General features: G+C 45.8%; 1 protein-coding gene across 1 annotated transcript in view; it reads right to left on the reverse strand.

The window, feature by feature from the left end:
- The window catches only part of AHRR (aryl hydrocarbon receptor repressor), a 457,961-nt gene that overhangs the window by 43,598 nt on the left and 389,707 nt on the right, over positions 1-24,656 (reverse strand). The window contains exons 7-8 of the mRNA XM_073678511.1: positions 16,678-16,811; positions 11,851-12,050 (exon numbers count right to left, since the gene is read on the reverse strand). Of these exons, the coding sequence (XP_073534612.1) occupies positions 11,851-12,050; positions 16,678-16,811 (334 nt within the window). The remainder of the gene's footprint in view (positions 1-11,850; positions 12,051-16,677; positions 16,812-24,656) is intronic.

Below are 24,656 nucleotides of genomic sequence, written 5' to 3' on the forward strand. Positions count from 1 at the left end.
TTTGCTCTTCTCGTTGTCAGCTATAGGAGTCACAACACTTGCATTTTTTACTTTAGTATGCCCATTGCTATCTTCATTTACTAGTTTGTTATGTTAAACAACCTGTATATAGCTGTATATCTATCATTACTTCTGACTTTTCTTATGAACTAATGCTTCATTTTTTTTATTTTGATCAGTCCCTCATGCGGATAGAAAATGAATGACTATTTTTCAATTAGTTAATGTGGTTATTCGTTCCCTTTAGTGATTACTGTATGTGTAGTAGGGTGACTAATACAGGTCTTATGGGAATGCATTTCATTTAATGTCTAGCGTTGTTCTCTTGTATCATGGAGACACGCGTCTAGTGGTTTTGTAGGTGCAATTCTACACACCCACTCAGTATTGTGGGCATGGATACGTGCTTCTGTCTAATTGTGGCTTCATTGTTTTTCATTTTGATTTGAGTAAAGGTTAAGTTTTAGAATGTTCACCCATTTTTTTTTTTTGGTTCTATTGTATGGGCGATCAAAAACTCACAGGTTCAAGTCCTCTAAGAGGACTAATAACTAAATGTAAAAAAATAGAAACGTTATATATATTTTTATTTATATGTTATTTTTTACAAATTTATATAAAACTTAACCTTTACTCAAATCAACATTAAAAACAGTGAAGCCACAATTAAACAGAAGCACGTATCCATGCCCACAATACTGAGTGGGTGTGTAGAATTGTACCTACAAAACCACTAGACGCGTGTCTCCATGATACAAGAGAGCAACACTAGACATTAAATGAAATGCATTCCCATAAGACCTGTATTAGTCTTTTGGAAATGCGATGTATGTATGTTTGTATGTATCCAATGCAATGTATGTATGGAAATGCTGTGTATGTTTGGGGGTGATAACAACTTTACATATATATTCTGTATATATATCACCCCCAAACATACATAGCAAAAAAAAAAAAATGTAAAAAAATTATTTGGTATTGCTACATGCATACCGTCCGGAATAAAAAAAAAAAATGAAATATTACACCCTTTATTACACCCTTTACAAAGAGATGTGTGGCACCCCAGGGGTCTGGTTTTCCACAGTAATGTAATGTTATGTCTGAGAGCAGGTGGGAGGTCCTTTGGTCAGGGATCCTGTGCATGCCACACCTCCTGCCCAGTCTTGGGAGGGGAAGAACTTCCCCTGGATAAACCCTGGGCTGAGGCAGGGTTAGTCAGTCAAGGAGAGTAGAGACAAGAAACAGCAGAAGCAATACTACTACGAGTCAGGGGCTGGCAGCTGCAGAGCTCGCCCTGACTGAGAAGCTTTCTTACCGGACCCGGCGTCCGAGGCTGTGGGGACTAACTCTTACCCAGCAGCAGAAGCCGACCGGCAGGGGATTTCAGGTCCTCAGGCCCAGAAACCCGAAGGCACGGTCACACGCGTGGGACCAGCACCGCCATCGTGGAGCGGAAGCCATTAGAAGGCCCCGAGTCACCGGCCATACGGGTGAGCACCACACGGTACACTCAGGGACGTGGGCTACTTATATCCGCTTCTAGCAAGGTAGCCAGAAGAGTACAGTCAGTTTGGGAGGCCTACAACTCCGCCTGGCCAGGGGAGATCCCATCTGCTCAAGGACTGACCAGGCCCCGTTCACTAGCAAGTACTCCGGGAGGGTCTATCGTTGTTACCAGTAAAGACCCTGAATTACACCGCACCGTCTCTGAGTGGTTCCTGCTACCCCCATCATCCACATCTGCTGCCCTGAGGCCATACCCCTCCCGTTGGGGGTTATACCATCTACGCTGCACCATCCATCCACCGGCCTCAGCGGACTGTCCTGCAGCGGCAGCTCCATAGCTGCATTCAACGGGTGGCGTAGTTGTCCTACATCTACCGCTGTTACATCGCCGCTCAGTTTGACTCCCTGGGCACGGACCGGGTCACCGCCACGAGACTACAACCCTCAAGAGATCCGGCTCCGGGTAAGCTCCCGCGTGCGCAACGCAGCGCGACACAGGCCCAGGGGCGCGTCAACTTTTGGCGTAGTCGGCAGGATTTCGTGCCCGCAACCACCGGGTACTGCGTGCCTGAAAAAGACTGTTCAAACTTACCTGTGGTGAAGATTCCCGCCATCCGGCGCCATCTTCCGCTTCCTTCCCGCCATCGGTGGAGTTTTCCCGCCATCCGGCGCCATCTTCAGCCTTCTTCCCGCCATACGTGGAGTTTTCCCGCCATTGGACGCCATCTTGAGGACGCCGCACGGGAAGAAGAGGGGCGTGGACTCCGAAAGCGCGCGAGAACTGAAGCCCCGCCTCACGTCCGGACGTTGCGTAAGGTCCTGGAAGGAGCCCAGCAGACGCCGACGTCACAGGAGCGCGACGGAAGGTCCTCAACCCTGACGATCCACTGCGGAGCCGTGGCCTACGGAAGAGGATCATCGCAAGGTAGGCCACGGTCCACTAGGGGGGAGGAAGATGTCGAATACGGAGGAGAGCTTCACTGCCTCAACCCCCGCCAGCGCTACCGCTGCTGCAGTTATGCCCTTCACCATGCCCTATATCCCGGGAGCAGCTTGGCTACCCCAGTACTCAGGGGAGTCACATACCCTGCATGACTTTAGAGAAAAGCTGGATAGCCTCTTCCAGGTGTACCCCCTCACAGAAGAGCAAAAAGTGAGCATCCTGGTGGCCCAACTAACCGGGGCAGCCAAAAGGGAAGTAAAATCCTGGCCACCTGGGAGGAAGACTGTCGCAGGGATACTAACCTGGCTGAAGGACACCTTTGATACCCGCACCTCAGCCGAGATTAAGCTTAGATTCTACGGGTGCAAGCAGCGAGCGCATGAGAGTATAAGGGACTATGCACTAAACCTACAAGAGGCCCTGAGGGCCATTAAGCAGACCGACCCTGATGGAGTGGGAAACGAGGACAGGCTGTTGACCGAACAATTTATAGAGGGACTATATTGTAATGCCCACCGAACCCAGTTACAGGATCCCCATCTGGGCTTTGCACAGTTCAAGGACAGAGCCATCCGGGTGCTCCGAGAACCGGCACCGGGTGGCGTTGTGACCCACAGGCGCCCAGCTATCACTTACCACCAGGAGGCGGCGCCCTTGTCGGCAGGGCCTGTGGGAGCTGATGCGCAGGCTTTGGACAATGACCCGGCTCCAGACCTACACCATCAGGTCCAAGAGCTAGCTAAGAGCGTTGCTGCGCTAACCCGAACTGTGCAGTCTTTACAGGTTTCCACCCCAGGGAAGATCCAGCTGGCATCCGGACCGGAGGACATCCCGTGGCGTCGACCAAGGAGGACCCCACCGGCCAGAGGAAGACCCAGTGACCGATACAGCGAAGACGGACGACCCATCTGCCGCCGCTGCAATCAACCCGGACATATGGCAAGGTACTGTTGTTTAAACGGGCACAACCTGGGGTAGAGGGCCAACCCCCAGGAAAAAGATCACCAGGCCCATCGAACTGGCGCGACAGATATGTGGGAGGACGTCCAGTCTTGCCTGTGGTACTGGATGGCATTCCCATGAGTGCCCTACTGGACACCGGGTCACAGGTCACCACCATCCCGTACGTGCTCTTTAAGCAGTACTGGAATGACTCGGATATTACCCGCTACCCTGACGACGACTTGAGTATCATCGCCAGCAATGGCCAGCCCGTGCCACAGATCGGATTTAAAGAGGTGACCATCAAAATCGGTAGAGTCGAACTGGCAGCACAGGGACTGATCATTGTAGATATTGACAAACATGAGAGTCACCCAAAAATAACTCTAGGAACTAATGTAATTGAAAATTGTCTTGCAGAGGTGATTTTCCTTTTACAGCAGGTTGCCAAGAATGCCAGCTCCGGCGAGCAGCGGGTGCTCCAGAAAGAGATCCGGGCACTGATGCGACGGCAACAGGTGGAACTCTCCGGCGGTGAGATTGGTAGCGTAAGAATGTGTGACCCTTTTCCTATTGCCATGCCCCCAAAAAGTGAAATGATGATTTGGTGCCGGGCAGCTATTGGTCTGAGAGGTAGAGATTACCAGGCAATGGTAGAACCAGTTTACTCAGACAGTAGGCCCACCATCTTGACAGCACGGGGGGTGGTTAATGTACGCCATGGGAGGGTGCCCGTTCGCATAATCAATATCGGGAAGAGGGAAGTGTACTTGCCCCGGTATGCCACACTAGCCAAATTATATACCATTAACCAAAATGCTATACAATCTGTGGAACCCTTGCCTCCATCTCACCCGGAGGAAGGTAACGGCTCTAAGAAAACAAAGGAGGACTGGTGTCAGCAACTACATTTGGGTACTGACTCCACTCCCTCACATCAGAAACAGGGAGTCTATCGGGTGGTTCAAGAGTACGAGAGAGTGTTTAGTAAACACCCGTTAGACTTCGGGCGAGTCAAGGGGGTAGAACACCACATCCCCACGGGAGACCATCCTCCCATAAAAGAGAGGTATCGACCCGTACCCCCTGCACACTACCAACACGCCAAGGGGATGCTTAGAGACATGAAGGAGGCTGGGGTGATCAGGGATAGCTGTAGCCCCTGGGCAGCTCCACTAGTCTTAGTCAGAAAAAAAGACAACACCATGAGGATGTGTGTAGATTACCGGAAAATCAACCGTATCACACACAAGGATGCGTACCCCTTACCAAGGATAGAGGAGTCATTGGCTGCTTTAAGATCTGCTAACTTCTTCTCTACCTTGGATCTCACTAGCGGGTACTGGCAGGTTCCTGTAGCAGAGGCGGACCGGGAGAAGACCGCATTCACCACCCCGATGGGACTTAGCGAGTTCACCTGCATGCCGTTCGGACTCTGCAACGCACCAGGAACCTTCCAACGACTAATGGAGTGTTGTCTGGGCCACAGAAACTTCGAGACGGTCCTGTTGTACCTGGACGATGTCATCGTATATTCCAAGACGTATGAGGACCACCTGAAACACCTGGCGGAAGTGTTCAAAGCTCTGGCGAGTTACGGCCTAAAGGTGAAACCCTCCAAGTGTCACCTCCTGAAACCAAAGGTGCAGTACCTGGGACACGTGGTGAGCGCTGACGGAGTGGCTCCCGACCCTGATAAGATCACCGCAATTAAGGAATGGCCAAGCCCCTCCAGCGTAAAAGAAGTGCGGCAGTTCCTCGGGTTGGTAGGCTACTACCGAAGGTTTATTCCCGGTTTCACCAAAAAGGCAGCACCTATGCAGGACCTCCTGATAGGCCAGTCCTGGAAGGCCAAGAACCAGAAGCCGCCCTTCAAATGGGAGGAGCTGGAAGAAGAGTCCTTCCGCCAGCTGAAGATGGCCCTCACGGGGGACGAAATCCTGGCGTACCCGGATTATAGCCAGCCCTTTATCCTCTACACCGACGCCAGTAACATCGGGCTAGGAGCCGTACTGTCCCAGATCCAGCAGGGGAAAGAACGAGTAATCGCCTACGCCAGCCGAAAGCTGCGACCCACCGAAAGGAACCCCGAGAATTACAGCTCATTTAAGCTAGAGTTCCTGGCCGTAGTATGGGCAGTCACCGAGCGCTTTAAGCATTACCTCGCTTCTTCCCGGTTCACCGTGTACACGGATAACAACCCGTTGACACACCTGGACACGGCAAGACTCGGTGCCCTGGAGCAGAGGTGGATGGCCCGTCTGTCCAACTACGAGTTCACAATCAAATACCGGGCCGGACGCTCCAATACCAACGCGGACGCCCTGTCCAGGATGCCCAACCTGCCGGACGGAGGAGAAGATCCGGAGGGACTGGAAGAAGTTGAACTCCCTGCGTTCCACCGCCATGGGACTATCCAGTACTCCCATCGGGTAAGGAGTAAGCAGGCTGCTACGTTGAACCCCTTACCCCACTACAACTGGGCGGAAACGCAAGACAGCGACCCTGCCGTCCGACTGGTGAAGGAGATGCTGACTCGGCCGGAGGCTCGCCTTGAACCAGACGCTCCGGAGGAAGCCAAACAACTATGGGCAGAGAAGAGTCGACTGTTCCTTTACAAAGGGAAGTTGTGCCGCAGAATGGTTAACTCCCGGACACATGAATTACTCTGGCAAGTAGTGGTGCCACGAAGAGACGCAGCCGTAGTGATGGAGGCATACCACGACGGAGCTGGACACTTCGGGTGGAAGAAGCTGGAGTTCCTGCTGCGCGAGCGATTCCACTGGGTAGGCATGAGGGGAACCATTGAGAAGTGGTGCAGAGACTGTGGCCCGTGCAACCTAAGAAGGAAGGATCGTGCCAGCCAGAAGACTCCCCTGCAGTCCATCGTCACCCGGCAGCCGTTGGAACTGGTAGCCTTGGATCATGTAAAACTGACCCCAAGCAGAAGTGGCTACGTCTACGCACTAACCATCGTGGATCACTACTCCCGGTTCTTGGTTGTCGTCCCCGTCAAGGACTTAACAGCTCGAACAGCAGCGAGAGCCTTCCAGCAGCATTTCTGCCGTCCACACGGGTACCCGGACCAAGTGTTGACAGACCAGGGACCTGCCTTTGAAGCGGAGGTCTTCCAAGAATTCTGCACTCTGTATGGCTGCCGGAAGATAAGGACGACACCCTATCATCCGCAAACTAATGGACTTTGTGAGAAAATGAACCAGGTGGTAATGGATCTTCTGAAAACATTGCCCCTGGAAGAACGCAGTCTGTGGCCTGAGAAGCTGCCCGATCTGGTGGACCTATACAACCACATCCCGGTAGGTTCCACCAACTGTACCCCGGCTTACCTAATGAGGGCAAGACCTGGTAAGTTACCTGTTGACCTGGAAATGGGAGTCCTGACACCCGAGGACACTTCACCAGAAGCAGACTGGGACACAGAGAGGCAGCAGCAGTACCGGAGAGTACAGGAGAGCGTGGAGCGAAGTCTCTGTCAGGCTAGGGAAAGACAAGAGAAAACTTACAACCAGTATGCTCCCGCTGTTCCCCTGGTACCCGGAGAGCAGGTCTTGAAGAGGAAGAGACGGCTCCACAAGTTGGACGACCAGTGGGAGAAGGACCCGTACACCGTACTGCCCTCAAGCCACGAGAACCCGAAGGTTTGTACCATCAGTAAAGACGGAGGGGAAACTACAGCCATTGTATCCCGGGACCACCTGAAGAAGTGTCCCGAACAACTGAGGAACCCTGAAGAGGAACAAGAAGACCATCGACCCGTAGAGGAAAGGGAAGATATGGTTAGTACTGTGCTCGGGGACTTCCCTCGGTCTTGGACTCAAGTCAATGGTGCAGTTGTGGTACCCGTACTCACCTTCCTCCAACCAGCATCCCAAGCACCTACGGAGCAACAGGTAGAGCTGGAAGAACAGCCGGTCCAGGAGGCAGAAGACCCCACACCCGCAGACCAGGAGGATCAACCCTCTGCTTGCAGTGAGCCTGCCATATCCCTAGTGAGCCAAAGAGCCGGTAGACAGCTGCCCAGTTTACCCTTGACAGCTCCTACACCCTGTAGTTCAGGGCTAGACAGTCAGCTCCGTAGGTCCACTAGGGCCACTAGAGGCCAGTTACCCGCACGTTGGAGGATTTGAAGTGTATAAATTGTTTTATTTATGTTTACCTGTGTATTGTTGCTTGTGTATAATTTTGTGTTTCTAGTTATTTGTAGGAGTCCTTGGTGGATTTACCGGGAATCCTTTGTACATAGTTGGAGCGTAACCCAGGACGGACTAAAGACTGTTAAGGACTCGGGGCAGGACAAACCCCTACCTGGTTACGTCTCCCTGTTTTGGTGAAATGGACACCTTGCTTTTCTTCAAAGACTACACCCGGTTACGGACATGCCGTGACCACCTTTATGTGTTTCTTCTTATTGTACTATTATTGTTGTTATATCTTGTTATGTTTTTTCTAAAATATGTTTAGTCCCGGAGTACTAAATTTCACTAGGGGGGAATGTGGCACCCCAGGGGTCTGGTTTTCCACAGTAATGTAATGTTATGTCTGAGAGCAGGTGGGAGGTCCTTTGGTCAGGGATCCTGTGCATGCCACACCTCCTGCCCAGTCTTGGGAGGGGAAGAACTTCCCCTGGATAAACCCTGGGCTGAGGCAGGGTTAGTCAGTCAAGGAGAGTAGAGACAAGAAACAGCAGAAGCAATACTACTACGAGTCAGGGGCTGGCAGCTGCAGAGCTCGCCCTGACTGAGAAGCTTTCTTACCGGACCCGGCGTCCGAGGCTGTGAGGACTAACTCTTACCCAGCAGCAGAAGCCGACCGGCAGGGGATTTCAGGTCCTCAGGCCCAGAAACCCGAAGGCACGGTCACACGCGTGGGACCAGCACCGCCATCGTGGAGCGGAAGCCATTAGAAGGCCCCGAGTCACCGGCCATACGGGTGAGCACCACACGGTACACTCAGGGACGTGGGCTACTTATATCCGCTTCTAGCAAGGTAGCCAGAAGAGTACAGTCAGTTTGGGAGGCCTACAACTCCGCCTGGCCAGGGGAGATCCCATCTGCTCAAGGACTGACCAGGCCCCGTTCACTAGCAAGTACTCCGGGAGGGTCTATCGTTGTTACCAGTAAAGACCCTGAATTACACCGCACCGTCTCTGAGTGGTTCCTGCTACCCCCATCATCCACATCTGCTGCCCTGAGGCCATACCCCTCCCGTTGGGGGTTATACCATCTACGCTGCACCATCCATCCACCGGCCTCAGCGGACTGTCCTGCAGCGGCAGCTCCATAGCTGCATTCAACGGGTGGCGTAGTCGTCCTACATCTACCGCTGTTACATCGCCGCTCAGTTTGACTCCCTGGGCACGGACCGGGTCACCGCCACGAGACTACAACCCTCAAGAGATCCGGCTCCGGGTAAGCTCCCGCGTGCGCAACGCAGCGCGACACAGGCCCAGGGGCGCGTCAGATGCAATGCTCTTGAAATTGTTAAGATATTAGGGTGTGATCACAGAACCATCAAAAGCTTTATTGCAAAGAGTCAACAGGGTAGCAAGAAAACGAGTTGAGAAAAAAAGACTCATGGTAACTGCATAAGACTGAGAAAAGACAAATGTGAAGCGACCAGGAAGCCATTATCCTCCAGTGCTGTCCTATTCCAGAGCTGCAGCCTCCCTGGAGGACCCAGAAGTATAAGGGTCCCAATTCAACAAGACCGGAGTTGTTCATGAGGAGACGTGCTGGGTCAGACGCTCCTGAGTCATGAAGAGGTTCACGCCTCTTCATGATTCTGGAGTGTCTGATGAGTTGCACCATGCCAGAGATCTCACTGCAATCAGAAAGCTGGAGGTGGGATACTGCTAAGGACTGGTATAATCTAAGATGAGCTAGTTGGAACGTTTCAGGTTGACGATGGATGCAAAATTAACTTCCAAACCTACTGCCAGTTTTTAGAAGACACTTTCTTCAAGCTGTAATACGGGAAAAAGTAATCTTTCAAGAAAACCATGATTCCTATGCAGGACAATGCTCCATTGCATCGAGTACACCACTGCTTGGATACCCATTTCTTGGCCTAGTCTTGATGTTTCAACTTCTGTGTTCAGTGGTAGTCTGGGTCAGCCTCCTTACCTTGGCCATGTCTTTGGACACTGAACACCTTGTACTTCTGGGCCCTCCAGGGAGCTTTCAGTTCTGGAATATGACAGCACTGGAGAATAATGGCTTCCTGGCCGCTTCACGTTTGACTCTTCTCAAAACTTTGGCCGTTAATGTACAACTTTTTTTCTCGATATGTTTTTGGCAACCCTGTTGACTATTTGCAATAAAACTTCTGATGGTTCTGTGATCACTCCTAATAATTAGGCACACAGTGTATGCACATATACGCAGACTATATATATATATATATATATATATATATATATATATACATACATTTACACATGATAGCTATTACTATATTATATCATTTCATTTTCTTTTAACCCTGTCTTCAAGATTTTATGACCATATGATGACCTTGGTTTTTTTCTTTTATGACCAAAATTATATCATCATTCTTGAACATTGGTCAAAAGAAATATCCTCGGTTACAACTGAAGTAAATAGAGTATGTGTATTCCGTTCCTATGCAGATCTATGCTCCTCCATAGTAGCAGACTACAAGTACCGTGATCTGACCGTGCCGTTATCTATTACATCCTACTGTGGGAGGAGGCGATGTAAGCGGAGGTAGAAGAGAACATGGCCTTTACTAGCACAACTAGCCTGTTATTGCCCAAATAAGTATCTTGTGATATAATACATTATTTGTATTTTCAGGAGTTCACTTTGTTATAACTATAAGATGATAATGCAAAGTAGATCTTATTCTTTCCCAGGAAATACACATTTAGCTTGTTAGCAGATCTTCAAGATTTCAGCAAATAAAGCTTAATTAGTGCATGTAAAATTGTTTAATTGCATCAGTTCAATCAATAGCTTCAGGTTTTAAAGTCTCTCCTTGTAGTCACTGAATCAGAACAATTATTTACTTTTAGTGGTAAAAATTTGTCATGGTCATGTAATACTCTCAGCGATGGACCAGTAAGACCTTTCTCTTGTAATGAACCCTCAATCTATATGAACAGGACCTGGTTAGCTCTCCTCCTGTAGGTAAGGTCTCCTTCATTAAAAACAAGCAGATAGATCTTTAAAAATGTAAGAAAAGTTGGAAAATTGCATAATTTTAATTATACGATGAATAAGCTTTATTTGCTAAATGTGGAATATTCCTTTCATTCATGAGCAAGACTTAAAGAGAACTTTTCAGGTTGTTGAAACCGAATACAAGGCCATTTAGGTCATAGTGATACCAGTTCATGCATTCCTGACTGGCCCCAAACTTTCTGTTTAGAGAGTTTATGCACATGAGCCTGGAAGTTTATCGGGGGCCATGACGCACTGCAGTATTAATCATCTCTGTTGGATGGCCCTCTCTATGGGTATTGCCTGTGAAATCTCGCCCATGCTCCATTCATGGCTCAGCATACTTTTCCATCTGTGGGAAAAGGCATCATGTACTGAACATGCCAGCCCAGATACAACCAAAACAGAGAATTTTACAGGCAATACCTATAATGTATCAACAGCCCAAAGCTGTAAATGCAACAGAGGAGGGCGGTGCTAGACGGGGAATACTGGGTTGCTCAGACCGCTAGCTGTGCCTCACTCCTCCCCAATGCACTTCCAGGTTCATTTGCATACTGTTACACACCTGTTCTGGGGTCTGGACTGTGCCCCTTACACCCCTGTCTGCTGAACATTCTTGTGCTCCACATTGGGCTTTGCATGGAGCCCAAAAAACCTCAGTGGACAGGGGTGTAAGGAGCAGAGTCCAGACCCCGGAGCAGGGGTGTAACACGACCATTTTGTAAATGCATTTCCTCTGTGCTGGAACATTGCTTTGGGGCCATGAAGGTATGCATGAACTTGTATTATACGGCCATGTATTCTGTTTCCTGGCAGACAGCTTATTAAAGGGAACCTGTCATGCCACCAAACCTGCAGATATAGGATGAATGTGCAGGGTAATAGCGTTTCAATGCTGTGGATGTGCCTTACTGAAAGCGCAGCTACTCTGGGAAAATGAACTTTATTCTTCTCGGGAGCTGGCAGCTTTCAGTCGTTGAGGCGTGCACGGAGCGGCTACAGTCACAGTGAGCAGCGGCTCTACGCACGCTCCAGCACTTTGATTGACAGCTCACTCTGCGGCACCTCTGTGCTCACAGCCGCCACTCACAGTGCTGGCAGCCGAACAGGATTTTGTAATGCTATTAACCTGTAGATTAACCATATATCTGCAGGTTAATAACATTTGGGGACATGACAGGTTCCATTTAAAAATGATAGAGAAAAATACTTTATTAATGATTATTATATTGGATATAAAATGTGATTTACGTGTTTTCGGTGTTGGAAGGCGCACCAGGTTTTTTCTGTGTCCTCATAAGCACGCTCTTCATTTTCATCTCGGTGATAGGGGGAAGCAGAAGCGGCACGACTATGCAGAACAATGCCATCTGTGGTGGAGCACTTGTTCCTGGAGATGCCTTCTTCTTCTGTCCAGAGAGGAACTTCAGCTTACCTTCAAACTGCATTGTCTGCACCACATAAAAGATATTACCAGGGAAGAGGTTATTAACAAAAGGATGTGGAACTTAATCAAAACCTCATTTTCTGCTCTACGCATACTACCGTCTCTTTAGCATTGTTGTCTTACATGTATTCAGTTGTGTATACGCTATTAGAAATATATACTTACAGAAATATATCACCCCCCTAAATGCACATTATAACAATTCCCATATGCACATGCACCCCTTTACCATCTTTTACCTTACTTGACCAGTAGATGGGGGTATTGCATAATTCACCTCTCAGTTGAGCTGTAGCATAGTTTACATTCCCATTAATGGTATTTAGAAAGTAAATAAAGCGATCATATTGGAATTTAAATGGTTCAAAATGTAATGTATCACAGATCTTTAATAGTAATGGTCTGTTCATATGGGCCAAAGGGACTTTTTGGGCTCCATAGGCAGCAGGACTTTGGTGTCATTGTAACACCTGGACCTATTATAGTTACGTCCCTACATGACAGGTTCCCTTTAATAGGTAGACATCTCTGCAGCAAAATTAGCATATTAAATACAGCTGAGGACAGCTGTTTAGTTTTATGTGTATCGATGATGTGATTATTGTGGAATTAGCAAAAAGTAGCACGAAGTGTAAGCACGGAGAAAGGAACTTCACCCACATGCACAGGAACCTGATAGATTGGAGAATTTATGCAGAATGTTTCCTTTTTGCCTGAATATAAGTTTGCATTGTTCTGATCTGCTTCTGATACTTTCTATAAACTATTTACCAGCTGCTTATCAGCAAATGGTGGTGGCTAATGGATCCTGGCAGTGGCACATTCACCCTCTCCATCATTGACCTGTGATTGTGCCTGGCTGGCTTTATACCATAAATGTTACGTAGAGGCACAACATTTGCTTTGCAAAACCACATGAAATGCTTGTTTATTGTGGAGTAAGATCCATGCCAGAACTGAGCAAGTTGTTATTACTCAGATGGAAAGTATGTTTTTTTTGTTTCTTACAAAGATACGTGGAAAGTAAACAAGGTTTGCAAGTTTAGCATTACAATGAACAATTCTGGTATTTTACTCTTGCTTTCTTCTAAAACAGAATATACCAATTCACATAATTAAACATGTACTTTTGATACAGGGCTCAGGAAAAATGTGATCTGGTACTTTTAGTGGGTTAATGCCTGGAATTGTGGCTATAGTTCTTCATAAATGGGAACTGTACTTTCAACAAACCACATAAATCAATAGTACATGTGAATATTGGAAACTTTGCAATACATATCAACAGAGAAATCTGCTTCTTTCTCCTCTTATGAGCCACTTCTTCCCCTATTCCTGTTTCCTGAAGTCACCATCCACTCTGAAAAAAAGACAAACATCTCAACTCCTTCTTGATTAAGACAAGATGGACTGCCAGCACAGTGAGGTGTCAGGTTACACCTCTCTCTTTCTTTCTCTCTCTCGCTCCCTCTCTTTCTCTCTCTCTCGCTCCCTCTCCCACTCTTTGTCTCTCTATTTCTCTCTCTTTCCCCCAGGAGAAGTCTGTGTTTGGTGTTTAGCACCGTACATTAACTGTCCTACGAACCCCAAACTTTTAAGTTCGGGTTCACTTATCTCTACCAGGAATCCTTCCCTGTGTCCTGTACTGTGTATGGGAGAGATCGTAGCAGCTAGTGTCCTCTCACCAGCTCTGAGTCAATTGCAAATTAAGATACCACAGAGGGAAAAATTGATGATAATGTTGGATACAAGACATGTAATGGTTAGAAATGATTCCTAATGTATACACACAGGACAGCCTATTGTCAAAAGTTACTTGAAAGTACAGTTACCCTACAGGGAACTTATATATGTTCATCCAAAATAAGTGTTCACTTCACTCCCCATCCTGCATCTTTTTGCTAGATAGAAAGCAGCACGACACGACTTCAGAAGCAGACAGCACACAGGGATTGTCTGCAGCAGGTCTGCCTAGCAGCTGTCTATAGCAGGATATCTTTCAATAAAACTTTCTCCAAAAGTGCTCCATTACTTTATTTTAGATGCTTCACAGCAATAACGTCTTTGTTGCCCGATATGCTTATAGCATTTAAAGGGGCTCTCTGTTTAGTAATGTCGCTGATAATAAGCTGATCACACAGTATCTCACCACCACCACAGGGTACATAAAGCATGGCACAGGGGCCATTCATATCAATGGCTTGTCTGCGTAATGCAGGACATGACAGATCCTTGAGTGAGAGATACGCTGTATCTGATTTCTATTCTTGCCAATTAAAAAGGGCCCCGAATGAGGTTAACCCCTGTTATTAACTGGGAGTTACCTAAATTGGACAACATCGTTAATGTGAACTTTTGTCATCCACTTAAAGGAGACCTACTAGAAAAAAAGAAAATATTATTTTTTGTGTACCTTAAAAATATTAAAATAATTTATGGTTACCTAAAAATACTTTGGGTTACAGATCCAAAGCCCATAAGTGCATGAACTACATTTGAATCGTCTTATGAATGATAACCTGATTTATATTGGATTTATCTGATTGGATTCACAGTGAACCTGAGTAAGGCAACCAATATCTTTTTTCACATCCTGTGATAGCCACAAAGATACAGGGGCATAATAGTGGCTCTGCAAGATATAGACATATAAATATTTTTTTGCCAAAAAAAGAATAGGCAGCAGCAGTCAGCAATCTTCTTGATATTTCCAAACATCATTTCTCTTGGGGTGTGGATTGATGATGTTTGGCAGTACAGGCATCTACAGATGGGTGAGTGCCTCAGCTTTACTACTGTTCATGGGGTTTTTCCTATTAGTATCTTTGATGTTTGCTGGGCACCACTACAGCCCACATGCTATCGCTATATTTGATTGCTGATTGTCGCTTGGAATGGAGTCAGAGGAAGGACGGAGCTAAGGGGGTTTTCATTAGCAGGGCCAAGGATTCAGGGAAATACAATTATTGGCGATGATGGCATGGACACACAGGAAGGTTCCATCAAATAACTAACTTTCCATATCCAAGCTTCCACTGTGACATTGGGGGAGTGGGGTTGGGGGGCCACCTGCAGTCACATCAGTTTTCAGGCTTTGTTAGCGATAAGGCTTCACCTCCTCTATCATTAGCTGCAGGAAATGGGGTCATTCTTCACCAGTACTAATATAGGCAACTAATGTCATTCACCTTGTAAATCTGATTTCTTGAGAGATCTAAATGCTGTTAACCTCAGTGTAATACATTGCTGTGGAGAATTGCAGCACTGAGTACATGTAACATTAGTATGAAAGTCACACCTTGACTACAACAGAAAATTAATGGTAAATCTAATTCTCAGCCATACATCTAGATCTTAATGTCACATACAGTGATCACCTAAACACTGCAGAGCGAGCGACCTGCTGCTATTCTCTGTCCTGCCCAATTACTATTGCATATTCTTTGCTCAAGGATTTCTGATTAAAAAAATAAAATGTTCATACAAGAAAATCAATGTTTAGATGATCTAAATATAACATTTTGGATCAAGGTAACTTTTAATTTAATAGAGAATCATTTTTTTGCTACCCTAGAGAGCAGCGTGGTGTAGGGGCAGAGACATTGATTCCAGTGATGTGTCACTTACTGGGCTGCTTGTTGTAGTTTTGATTAAAAACTGTTTTATCAGCTACACATCTACCAGTTCTCTGAATGCTGAGCTCTGTATAACCCCGCCACTGATTGGCAGCTTTCTGTGTACACTGTGCATAGGCAGAAAGCTGCCAATCAGTGGAAGGGGCGTGGAATTGCAGCAGTGATAATGTCCTGCTGATAAAACAGTAATTTTTATAAAAACTATAATAAGCAGCCCAGTAAGTGACACATTGCTGGAATCAGGGCATCTGCCTTTATATTATCCTGCTCTCAGATTAAGTAGGAAAAAATCAAACAGTAGAGTCTAATAGTTGTCTATAACGATCACACAATAAAATTCAACCTTGTAGGCCACTGTGACAAATTGTCATTTAGATAGACCAATGGTAAATATACTTTCCCTTTAATTCTAACTATGCAGATTTCAATTAAGGATGACTTATTATTATATAAGTTATGTGTTAGTAACACTGTAGAAGCTTTTAATGATAGGTTCAAGGACATATAAACTTCATCATGCATGACAGTATGATCCTTCCTTGGTAAATGAGGCATTAAGGGGATTATCATACAGTAGTTGATGTATTGTACGCCTGCATTTGTGAAATGTAAAAGGGATAACAATATTAGGGAGACGTCTTTGTGTGGCTGAACCCATGCAAGGTGTGAACCGTCAGGGGGATGAATAGAGTTACTGATTCCTGCCTATAGTCAAACTTGTGTACTTAAGGTTTCCATAGCAAAAGTTCAAGGAGTATGAACACAGATCACGTCTCGTACACTGAGTATTACTAATATTTGTTCTGTGTTTAAGTTCACATCTGCAGAGAGGATAGGAGGTCAGTTCAAGCTTTTATCAATATTTCTATAGAATATACTATATAGGTACAGTTTTATAAATAGTGCTTGTCAAGTCAGCCTATACACCCCCAATATTACAGTACTACATGGGAAGTGAATCATTCATTTTCAGAGAGGACCAGAACCCCGGCTCACCAGAAATCCAGAAGTGCTGTCCAACAGGCATCGGACGCGGCAGATGAAGCATCGGTTTAGGAACGAGGAGTATTCGCAATTGATAGAGTTGGACTCTTGCGCTTTGTATAACTTTTTCAGGAAGACATCTTCGCCTGCATTTTGAAAACATTAGAAATGTAGGAAGAAGTGGTTGAGAAGTAGCAATGAGTCATTTATATTCCATACATGAATAGTTGGTCATTGCACTGACAGTTGATTTAACTGCCCCATCAATAGCAATCCTAATATACACTCTCCAGAAGATGGCTTCCCTCACTCCGCTCAAATAAGCTAAATATCAGAGAAAGTATACATCTGTAGCAAACGCCATATCTAACATCTGTTTTCTGTTCCAGTATATGTTAAATCCATTCACAGCTGTGCATTGTATACACAGTATAAACACTGGGCCGTCTATGGCTTAAAGCTAGGCTTTCAGTATGGAGGCACTGGTCCCAATATTCATAAGAGCCATGCAGACAGGGCTCATGCACTCAACTTCTCACAGTACACGAAAGTGGACTTAGTAATTCAGGATTGAGGATATTACGCCAGAACCAAATGATCCAATCATACTGGAGAGAACTAAAGCATCAACATATTTGTATAAGACTTTCCATCTTTCAGCATTTTTTTAGAGGGAATCTGTCAGCAGGTTTTTGCTACCTAATCTGAGAGCAGCATAATATAGGGGCTGAGACCCTGATTCCTGTGATGTGCCACTTACTGGGCTGCTCTGTGTAGTTTTTATAAAATCACTGTTTTATCAGGAGATTTATCACTAGAGGACTACTTGCTCTGCTGCCAGAGAGTCCAATCCCGCCCCCACTACCGATTGGTAGCTTTGCTTAGGCACAGTGTACACAGCTGCCAATCAGTGATGTGGGCGGGGTTATATAGAGCTCAGCATTCAGAGAAATGCTAGATCTGCAGCAGGTAAAAAAATGTAATTAAAACTACAGCACCCGGTAAAATAAGTAACACATCGCTGAAATCAAAGTCTCTGCCCCTATATTGTGCTGCTCTCGGATGGAGTAGAAAAAACCCAGTGACAAATTCACTTTAATACATATTTCTTACAGACAAAAGCTGTATTCTAGAATAGACTGGAATGGGCAGTAATAGTCGATAAATCAGCAAGCTAACAAAAGCTGTGCTTCAGTGTTGACTGAAACTTTTTGTGAAGTTAAGTAGCTGCTGAAATGAACAATTCTCCAGCCCAGCATAGAAAACAGGAAAAACATATGACCATGTATTTCTTTTTACTTCTAGAGCATATGCTTAAAAGGTTCTTGAACTATCACACATTAAACTGAACTTTGCTTTTCATTATATTGGATTGATGACCATACATTTTATTATTCAGAAATTAGTTATTATCCATCCACTGGTGAATACTAAGGGTAAGGCCACAGACCCACTATCAGTATTCGGTCAGTATTTTTTCTCAGGAGTGTGAGCCAATATGTTGGTGGGGGCCAATGTCCGCATTGTGCATTGCAGCCCATAGGATTCTATTTATGTCATTGGAATATACACTTATATATATTCAGCAGTTCAGTATCTTCCCCCTGTGAAGGGGGTGCAGTGACATGATCACGTCATTGCGCTGGGGCTGGGGCGCACAGGATGTCAGAGTCCCTGCGCGCTCAGATAACCACATTGGTCTACCTGTACCTTGTTGGTGTCTGCTGGTGGATTCGCCAGGAACCTGGGTTATGTGAGTGTATGATTTTTATTTTAATAGTACCTGTAGTGGGACTGTTGGGGCATCATACAGTGTTTGGGGCATTATACTGTGTATAGGGGAGCTAGGGGGTATTATACTATTTGAGGATTAGTATGTGTGGCTGAAATACAATGTAGGGGCATTATACTGTGTATGGGAAGCTGTGTGGGGCATTATACTGTATATAGTAAGCTGTGTAGGGCATCATACAGTGCGTGGGGCATTATACTGTGTATAGGAAGCTGTGTAGGGCATCATACAGTGCGTGGGGCATTATACTGTGTATAGGAAGCTGTGTAGGGCATCATACAGTGTGTGGGGCATTATACTGTGTATAGGAAGCTGTGTAGGGCATCATACAGTGTGTGGGGCATTATACTGTGTATAGGAAGCTGTGTAGGGCATCATACAGTGTGTGGGGCATTATACTGTGTATAGGAAGCTGTGTAGGACATCATACAGTGTGTGGGGCATTATACTGTGTATAGGAAGCTGTGTAGGACATCATACAGTGTGTGGGGCATTATACTGTGTATAGGAAGCTGTGTAGGACATCATACAGTGTGTGGGGCATTATACTGTGTATAGGAAGCTGTGTAGGACATCATACAGTGTGTGGGGCATTATACTGTGTATAGGAAGCTGTGTAGGACATCATACAGTGTGTGGGGCATTATACTGTGTATAGGAAGCTGTGTAGGGCATCATACAGTGTGTGGGGCATTATACTGTGTATAGGAAGCTGTGTAGGACATCATACAGTGTGTGGGGCATTATACTGTGTATAGGAAGCTGTGTAGGACATCATACAGTGCGTGGGGCATTATACTGTGTATAGGAAGCTGTGTAGGACATCATACAGTGCGTGGGGCATTATACTGTGTATAGGAAGCTGTGTAGGGCATCATACAGTGTGTGGGGCATTATACTGTGTATAGGAAGCTGTGTAGGGCATCATACAGTGTGTGGGGCATTATACTGTGTATAGGAAGCTGTGTAGGACATCATACAGTGTGTGGGGCATTATACTGTGTATAGGAAGCTGTGTAGGGCATCATACAGTGTGTGGGGCATTATACTGTGTATAGGAAGCTGTGTAGGGCATCATACAGTGTGTGGGGCATTATACTGTGTATAGGAAGCTGTGTAGGGCATCATACAGTGTGTGGGGCATTATACTGTGTATAGGAAGCTGTGTAGGGCATCATACAGTGTGTGGGGCATTATACTGTGTATAGGAAGCTGTGTAGGGCATCATACAGTGTGTGGGGCATTATACTGTGTATAGGAAGCTGTGTAGGGCATCATACAGTGTGTGGGGCATTATACTGTGTATAGGAAGCTGTGTAGGGCATCATACAGTGTGTGGGGCATTATACTGTGTATAGGAAGCTGTGTAGGACATCATACAGTGTGTGGGGCATTTTACTGTGTATAGGAAGCTGTGTAGGGCATCATACAGTGTGTGGGGCATTATACTGTGTATAGGAAGCTGTGTAGGGCATCATACAGTGTGTGGGGCATTATACTGTGTATAGGAAGCTGTGTAGGACATCATACAGTGTGTGGGGCATTATACTGTGTATAGGAAGCTGTGTAGGACATCATACAGTGTGTGGGGCATTATACTGTGTATAGGAAGCTGTGTAGGGCATCATACAGTGTGTGGGGCATTATACTGTGTATAGGAAGCTGTGTAGGACATCATACAGTGTGTGGGACATTATACTGTATATAGGATAGCTATGGGGCATTATACTGTGCATAGGAGCTATAGGAGAATTTTACTGTATATAGCGGGGCTTTGGGGGCATTATACTGTATGATGTCTAGTGTGGGTAGCTATCATACATTGTGGGGCGCATTTTACTGTGTATATGAAGCTGTGGGGGGCCTCATACAGTCTGGGTGGCATTATACTCTATGAAGACTAGTGTGATGGCTATAATACAATATGAGGGTATTATACTGGGGGAGCTATTGGGGCACGCATTATACTATTTATAGGTTGACTATGGGGGCATTATACTGTGCATAGGGGGCTATTGAGGGCACTTTGCTTAGTATAGTGGGGCTATTGTACTGTGTGAAGACTAGTGTGGATGACTATCATACAGTGTGGTGACATTATACTGTGTATAGGAATCTGTGGGGGCATCATATAGTGTGGTGGTCCTTATACTGTGTATAAGTGGGCTTTGGGTGCATAATACTATGTGAGGACTACTGTGGGGGCCATCATACTACGTATAGGAGGGCTTTTGGGTATTATACTGTGTGGGCCTTTAATAAGCATTATTGTTATAAAGGCACTCATGGTATTGTGACCGTCAATGGGGCACACACGGGGCATTATTATTTTTCACGGAGCAAAATGTGGGTACTGTTTCCTAAGGTACTTGCACAGGGCTTTAATGTGTTCTCGGTAACAATTTTACCATCTAGAGGGCATAAAGGAGGCATTTTACTTGGTACAGGGCACAGTGGTGGCATTATTGTGTGGAGTATTAAGAGGAGCACTGTTTTTGCACCAAACAGCAGGTCCAGTAACAGGGAAAATAGTGCAGCATAGGGGTGAGCATAGGGGTGACAGAAGGATGAGGAGTTTGTGCAGGTTAGGAATAGATGGGGACGGTGATATATGAAAAGTCAAATGTGTCATTTTTGTAATCTCTGCAGATGAGTCGTGGTTGGATGAAGTCGTCATGATGGTCTTGTCCAGATGGAAAAAAAAAAAAAGGAAAAGTCAACTACTCCATCAGAAAGAACGTCAGCTTTAAGTATATATATAACTGTACTGTAATCTCTTACACACCAGCCCTGCAGAATTTACTACCACTATATGGTCACCGTATGGCGGTAATATCAGTGTTGGTCTTTGTATAGAGATTTATTTTCTGTAACAGCCTTGTCATCAGCTCAGGTTTCTCTATACCCAAGATTAGGGAGCCCCCCTATTGTATTAGGCATGGTTCCCTGGTTAGGGCCCATTTAGATGTGTTCCGCCCCCCCGAGCTGAACCCGTAGTCGCGCCTGTGTCACAGCATAGTGTTATTCCTCACGTACCCATGACAATTTATCCTGAAAAGACACCTTAATAAATGCTTCTAGTGTGTTGATCACATTTGTTACCTTATTGTAGTGGAGTTTGTTGTGGTTATGTAGTAACATGGAATAAAGTAGCATAACACATTGGCAGAACGCAACCACAATGAACATATAATGGCTAAATAATAAATATGAAGACTAAAACAATGAGTCAAGTGAACCTTATCCTGTCCATATCTGTCTACTCTCCAACTTCTCAGCTTAACATTACATTAACTTCAGTTTCATAAATATCATAATTCTTACATTGTTTGTGTGTAACCTCTGTATGGTAGAGAAGAAGTAAAATCATCCAACATCCAGGTCTGTGCTGCTCTGGGAAACATGCCTAGAAGTTTTCATTTTGATGGATTCCTGCATCCTTTCTGCTACGTGAGCTTGATCCAGACCATTGCTTAGACAGTAATGCAAACACTTCACACTGCATGTGTTTTGCTGGTGTCAGATGAATGCGTCCAGCCTTGCTGTATGGCTGCCTGTCTCGCTGCCATATTTCATGTCCTATACACCTTATTACCAGATGTGTTCATGCTACCTGGGCACTGATCCCAAGGACTATTTTGCATAGTATATGTGGGGTGATTTACATTCGGTACTGCCAAATCTTCCCTTAGTTTCAATGTATTTTCCAAATCCAGATATTTTTAAATCCTTTTCCCATGAGACACGAACACACTTAACATAAAAATGTGAAAATCTTGAATTAGTAGCAAATGTTTCAAGGGGTGAGGATTACTAAGGTACAAATTACTCTTAAGAGAAGTCTCATTTTTCAACATTTTTCATTGGGCATATCCTCTAGGTGTCAGTTGTTCTATGGATGTATTAGAAACATTATTTATAAGCAGCAAAACCATATTGTAGTCTAGTTTTTTTTATCCTCATATAAATCAACCATTGAATCAAATTTCGTATGATACTTCAAACATTTACGGACAAGGAATACAGCTCACTACATTGCACTTGCATAGAATATGTATGTACAGAATATACCTACAATATATATCCTGTTACAGTTGCTATTGCATTTTTTTCCTTTTTCTTAATCTCGTTGATTTTTTTTTTATGGAACCCTATGATTTTGTTGTGCGTCTTGGCTAATAAAACTGTGTTCTTCAAAGGATTTTATAAAGGTTAATAAATTATCTCACACCGTTAAAGTACAGTTGTCTCACTGCTCATTTTATGCCTGAACTTGTGTATGCAAAATGTCCTACAATTTTTTGTATTTTTAATACAAATTGTCTTCCGCTGCAAAGCATTTTATGTATTTCACTATTATTACATTTGTTAAACTCATTCGTTGTGGATTCAAATATTATACTCCAGCCTTACATTGCAATACCAAGAATGATATTGTAAAACATTTACATGGACTGGCATTTTATACCCAGTATGCTTCTTCAGAATTCTCTGCACTCTTTGTACCACATTTCCCATCATTCCTTGTACTGAGCTGCAAGCCAGCAGTGAGCACAGACCTGTAACTCTGCCTACACCCCACCCAGTCCTCATGTCACACAATGTCCTTCTCCTGTATAGGACTCTGGTACAGGGAATGGAAGTAATGCACAAAGAACACCAGCCCTGACAATAAAGATTATCCCCTACTCTCCATCACCGACATGGATGATAGGATGGATCAATGGATGAATGGATGGGAAGAGATCTGAATGTATTCATGTTATAAACGGAATACAGCAGGGTGTATATAAATTACATAGGGTATACAGCAGTGTGTGTACATATATTCAGTTGGGAAAAAAGGTATTTGAAACACTGCCAATTTTGCAAGTTTTCCAACCTACAAAGAATGGAGAGGTCTGTAATTTTTATTGTAGGTACACTTCAACTGTGAGAGACAGGATCTAAAAAAATCCAGAAAATCACATGGTATGATTGACGCACCCCCTGGGACATATTCCTTTCTGAGGGGAATACCCGGCACCGGATCAGATGGGGGGTTGTAGTCTCCGAGCGGCTGTGACCCGGTCCCGTGCCCAGGGCGTCAAGCTCAGTGTTATGTGGCAGTCTTTACTGATGTTATTAAAGTTCGTTGTGTCGACTACGCCACCCGTTGTGATGCGGTCACTGTGGCCGCCGCTGCAGCAGGGTCCGCTGAGGCTGATGGTGGATGCGCAGCTTGGTGGGATAACCCCCAACGGGAGGGGTATAGCCTCAGAGGGGACAGGCGCAGAGGATGGGGGTTGTGGTGGTGCGGTGCAGCCGGTAATGATGACAGACTCGGGTTGTGCAGTTAAGGGTCTTTACTTACTGCAGATGTTCCTGGTCACTCTAGCTCCAAGTGACCTCCCGAGCCGTGCTGCGTCCACCAGGTCCTGGATCCGGCCAACCCCCAAACAAGTCCGGAGCGTGGCCCTGAGCTCTCCCTCTGTCCTTACTTCAGCCGTCCCCACCAGTGATTCACCTAAGTCCAGCTCCCTCGGGCCTTCTGTTGGGCAACCTTTGGCCTTAGGTTCCCTGACCCTTCCTGTGGTGTGCCTTCAGGGTGAATGTAGTGGGTGACCGTGACAGACACTGCCCACGGTCTCCGGTCTCTGGCTGGGGAATGTCTTTGCCCCCACCAGCTTGGGTTCCGGTACCCTTCTGCTGACTCCTCACCCGGTGTTCTTATTTGGGTTCTTGGGTCCCTTCTTTGTCCCCCTCTGGGTCTTTCTTCACTCCACTCTCTCTCTTCAGGGCCTCTCTTTCTTTCAGCTGCTCCTCTGCCTGCTTCCGCTCCTCCTCTCCTGCTGACTTGTTCTCAGCGTCTGACAGGCTCCTCTGCATCTGACCTGTTCTCTGCATCTGACCCTGATTCTAGTTGGTGCCCTCCTTATATATCCCTCTATGTGTGAGCTCAGGTGACCAGCACCCAATGAGCTCCTATCACTACCCAGACTGCTCCCCCTATCTGCCCCTACACTACATGGGATGTACCACCCCCCTCCCACTCCAGCCAGGAACAGGCTCGGTCGCACCTGCACATTTCTAAGTGGGAGTGCCGTCGGCCTGCTCCTCTGGAATGGGATGTATGTAGTGCATGCAGTCTATCTGAGCCCAGTTCCACACTCCTTCCTTACCCGGGAGTGGAATATCACACCTCTGGGTTGAGGTGCAA

Source organism: Phyllobates terribilis, unplaced genomic scaffold (assembly GCF_046119375.1).
Source record: "Phyllobates terribilis strain yellow unplaced genomic scaffold, ASM4611937v1 Scaffold_4__5_contigs__length_816908805, whole genome shotgun sequence".
Taxonomy (NCBI): domain Eukaryota; kingdom Metazoa; phylum Chordata; class Amphibia; order Anura; family Dendrobatidae; genus Phyllobates; species Phyllobates terribilis.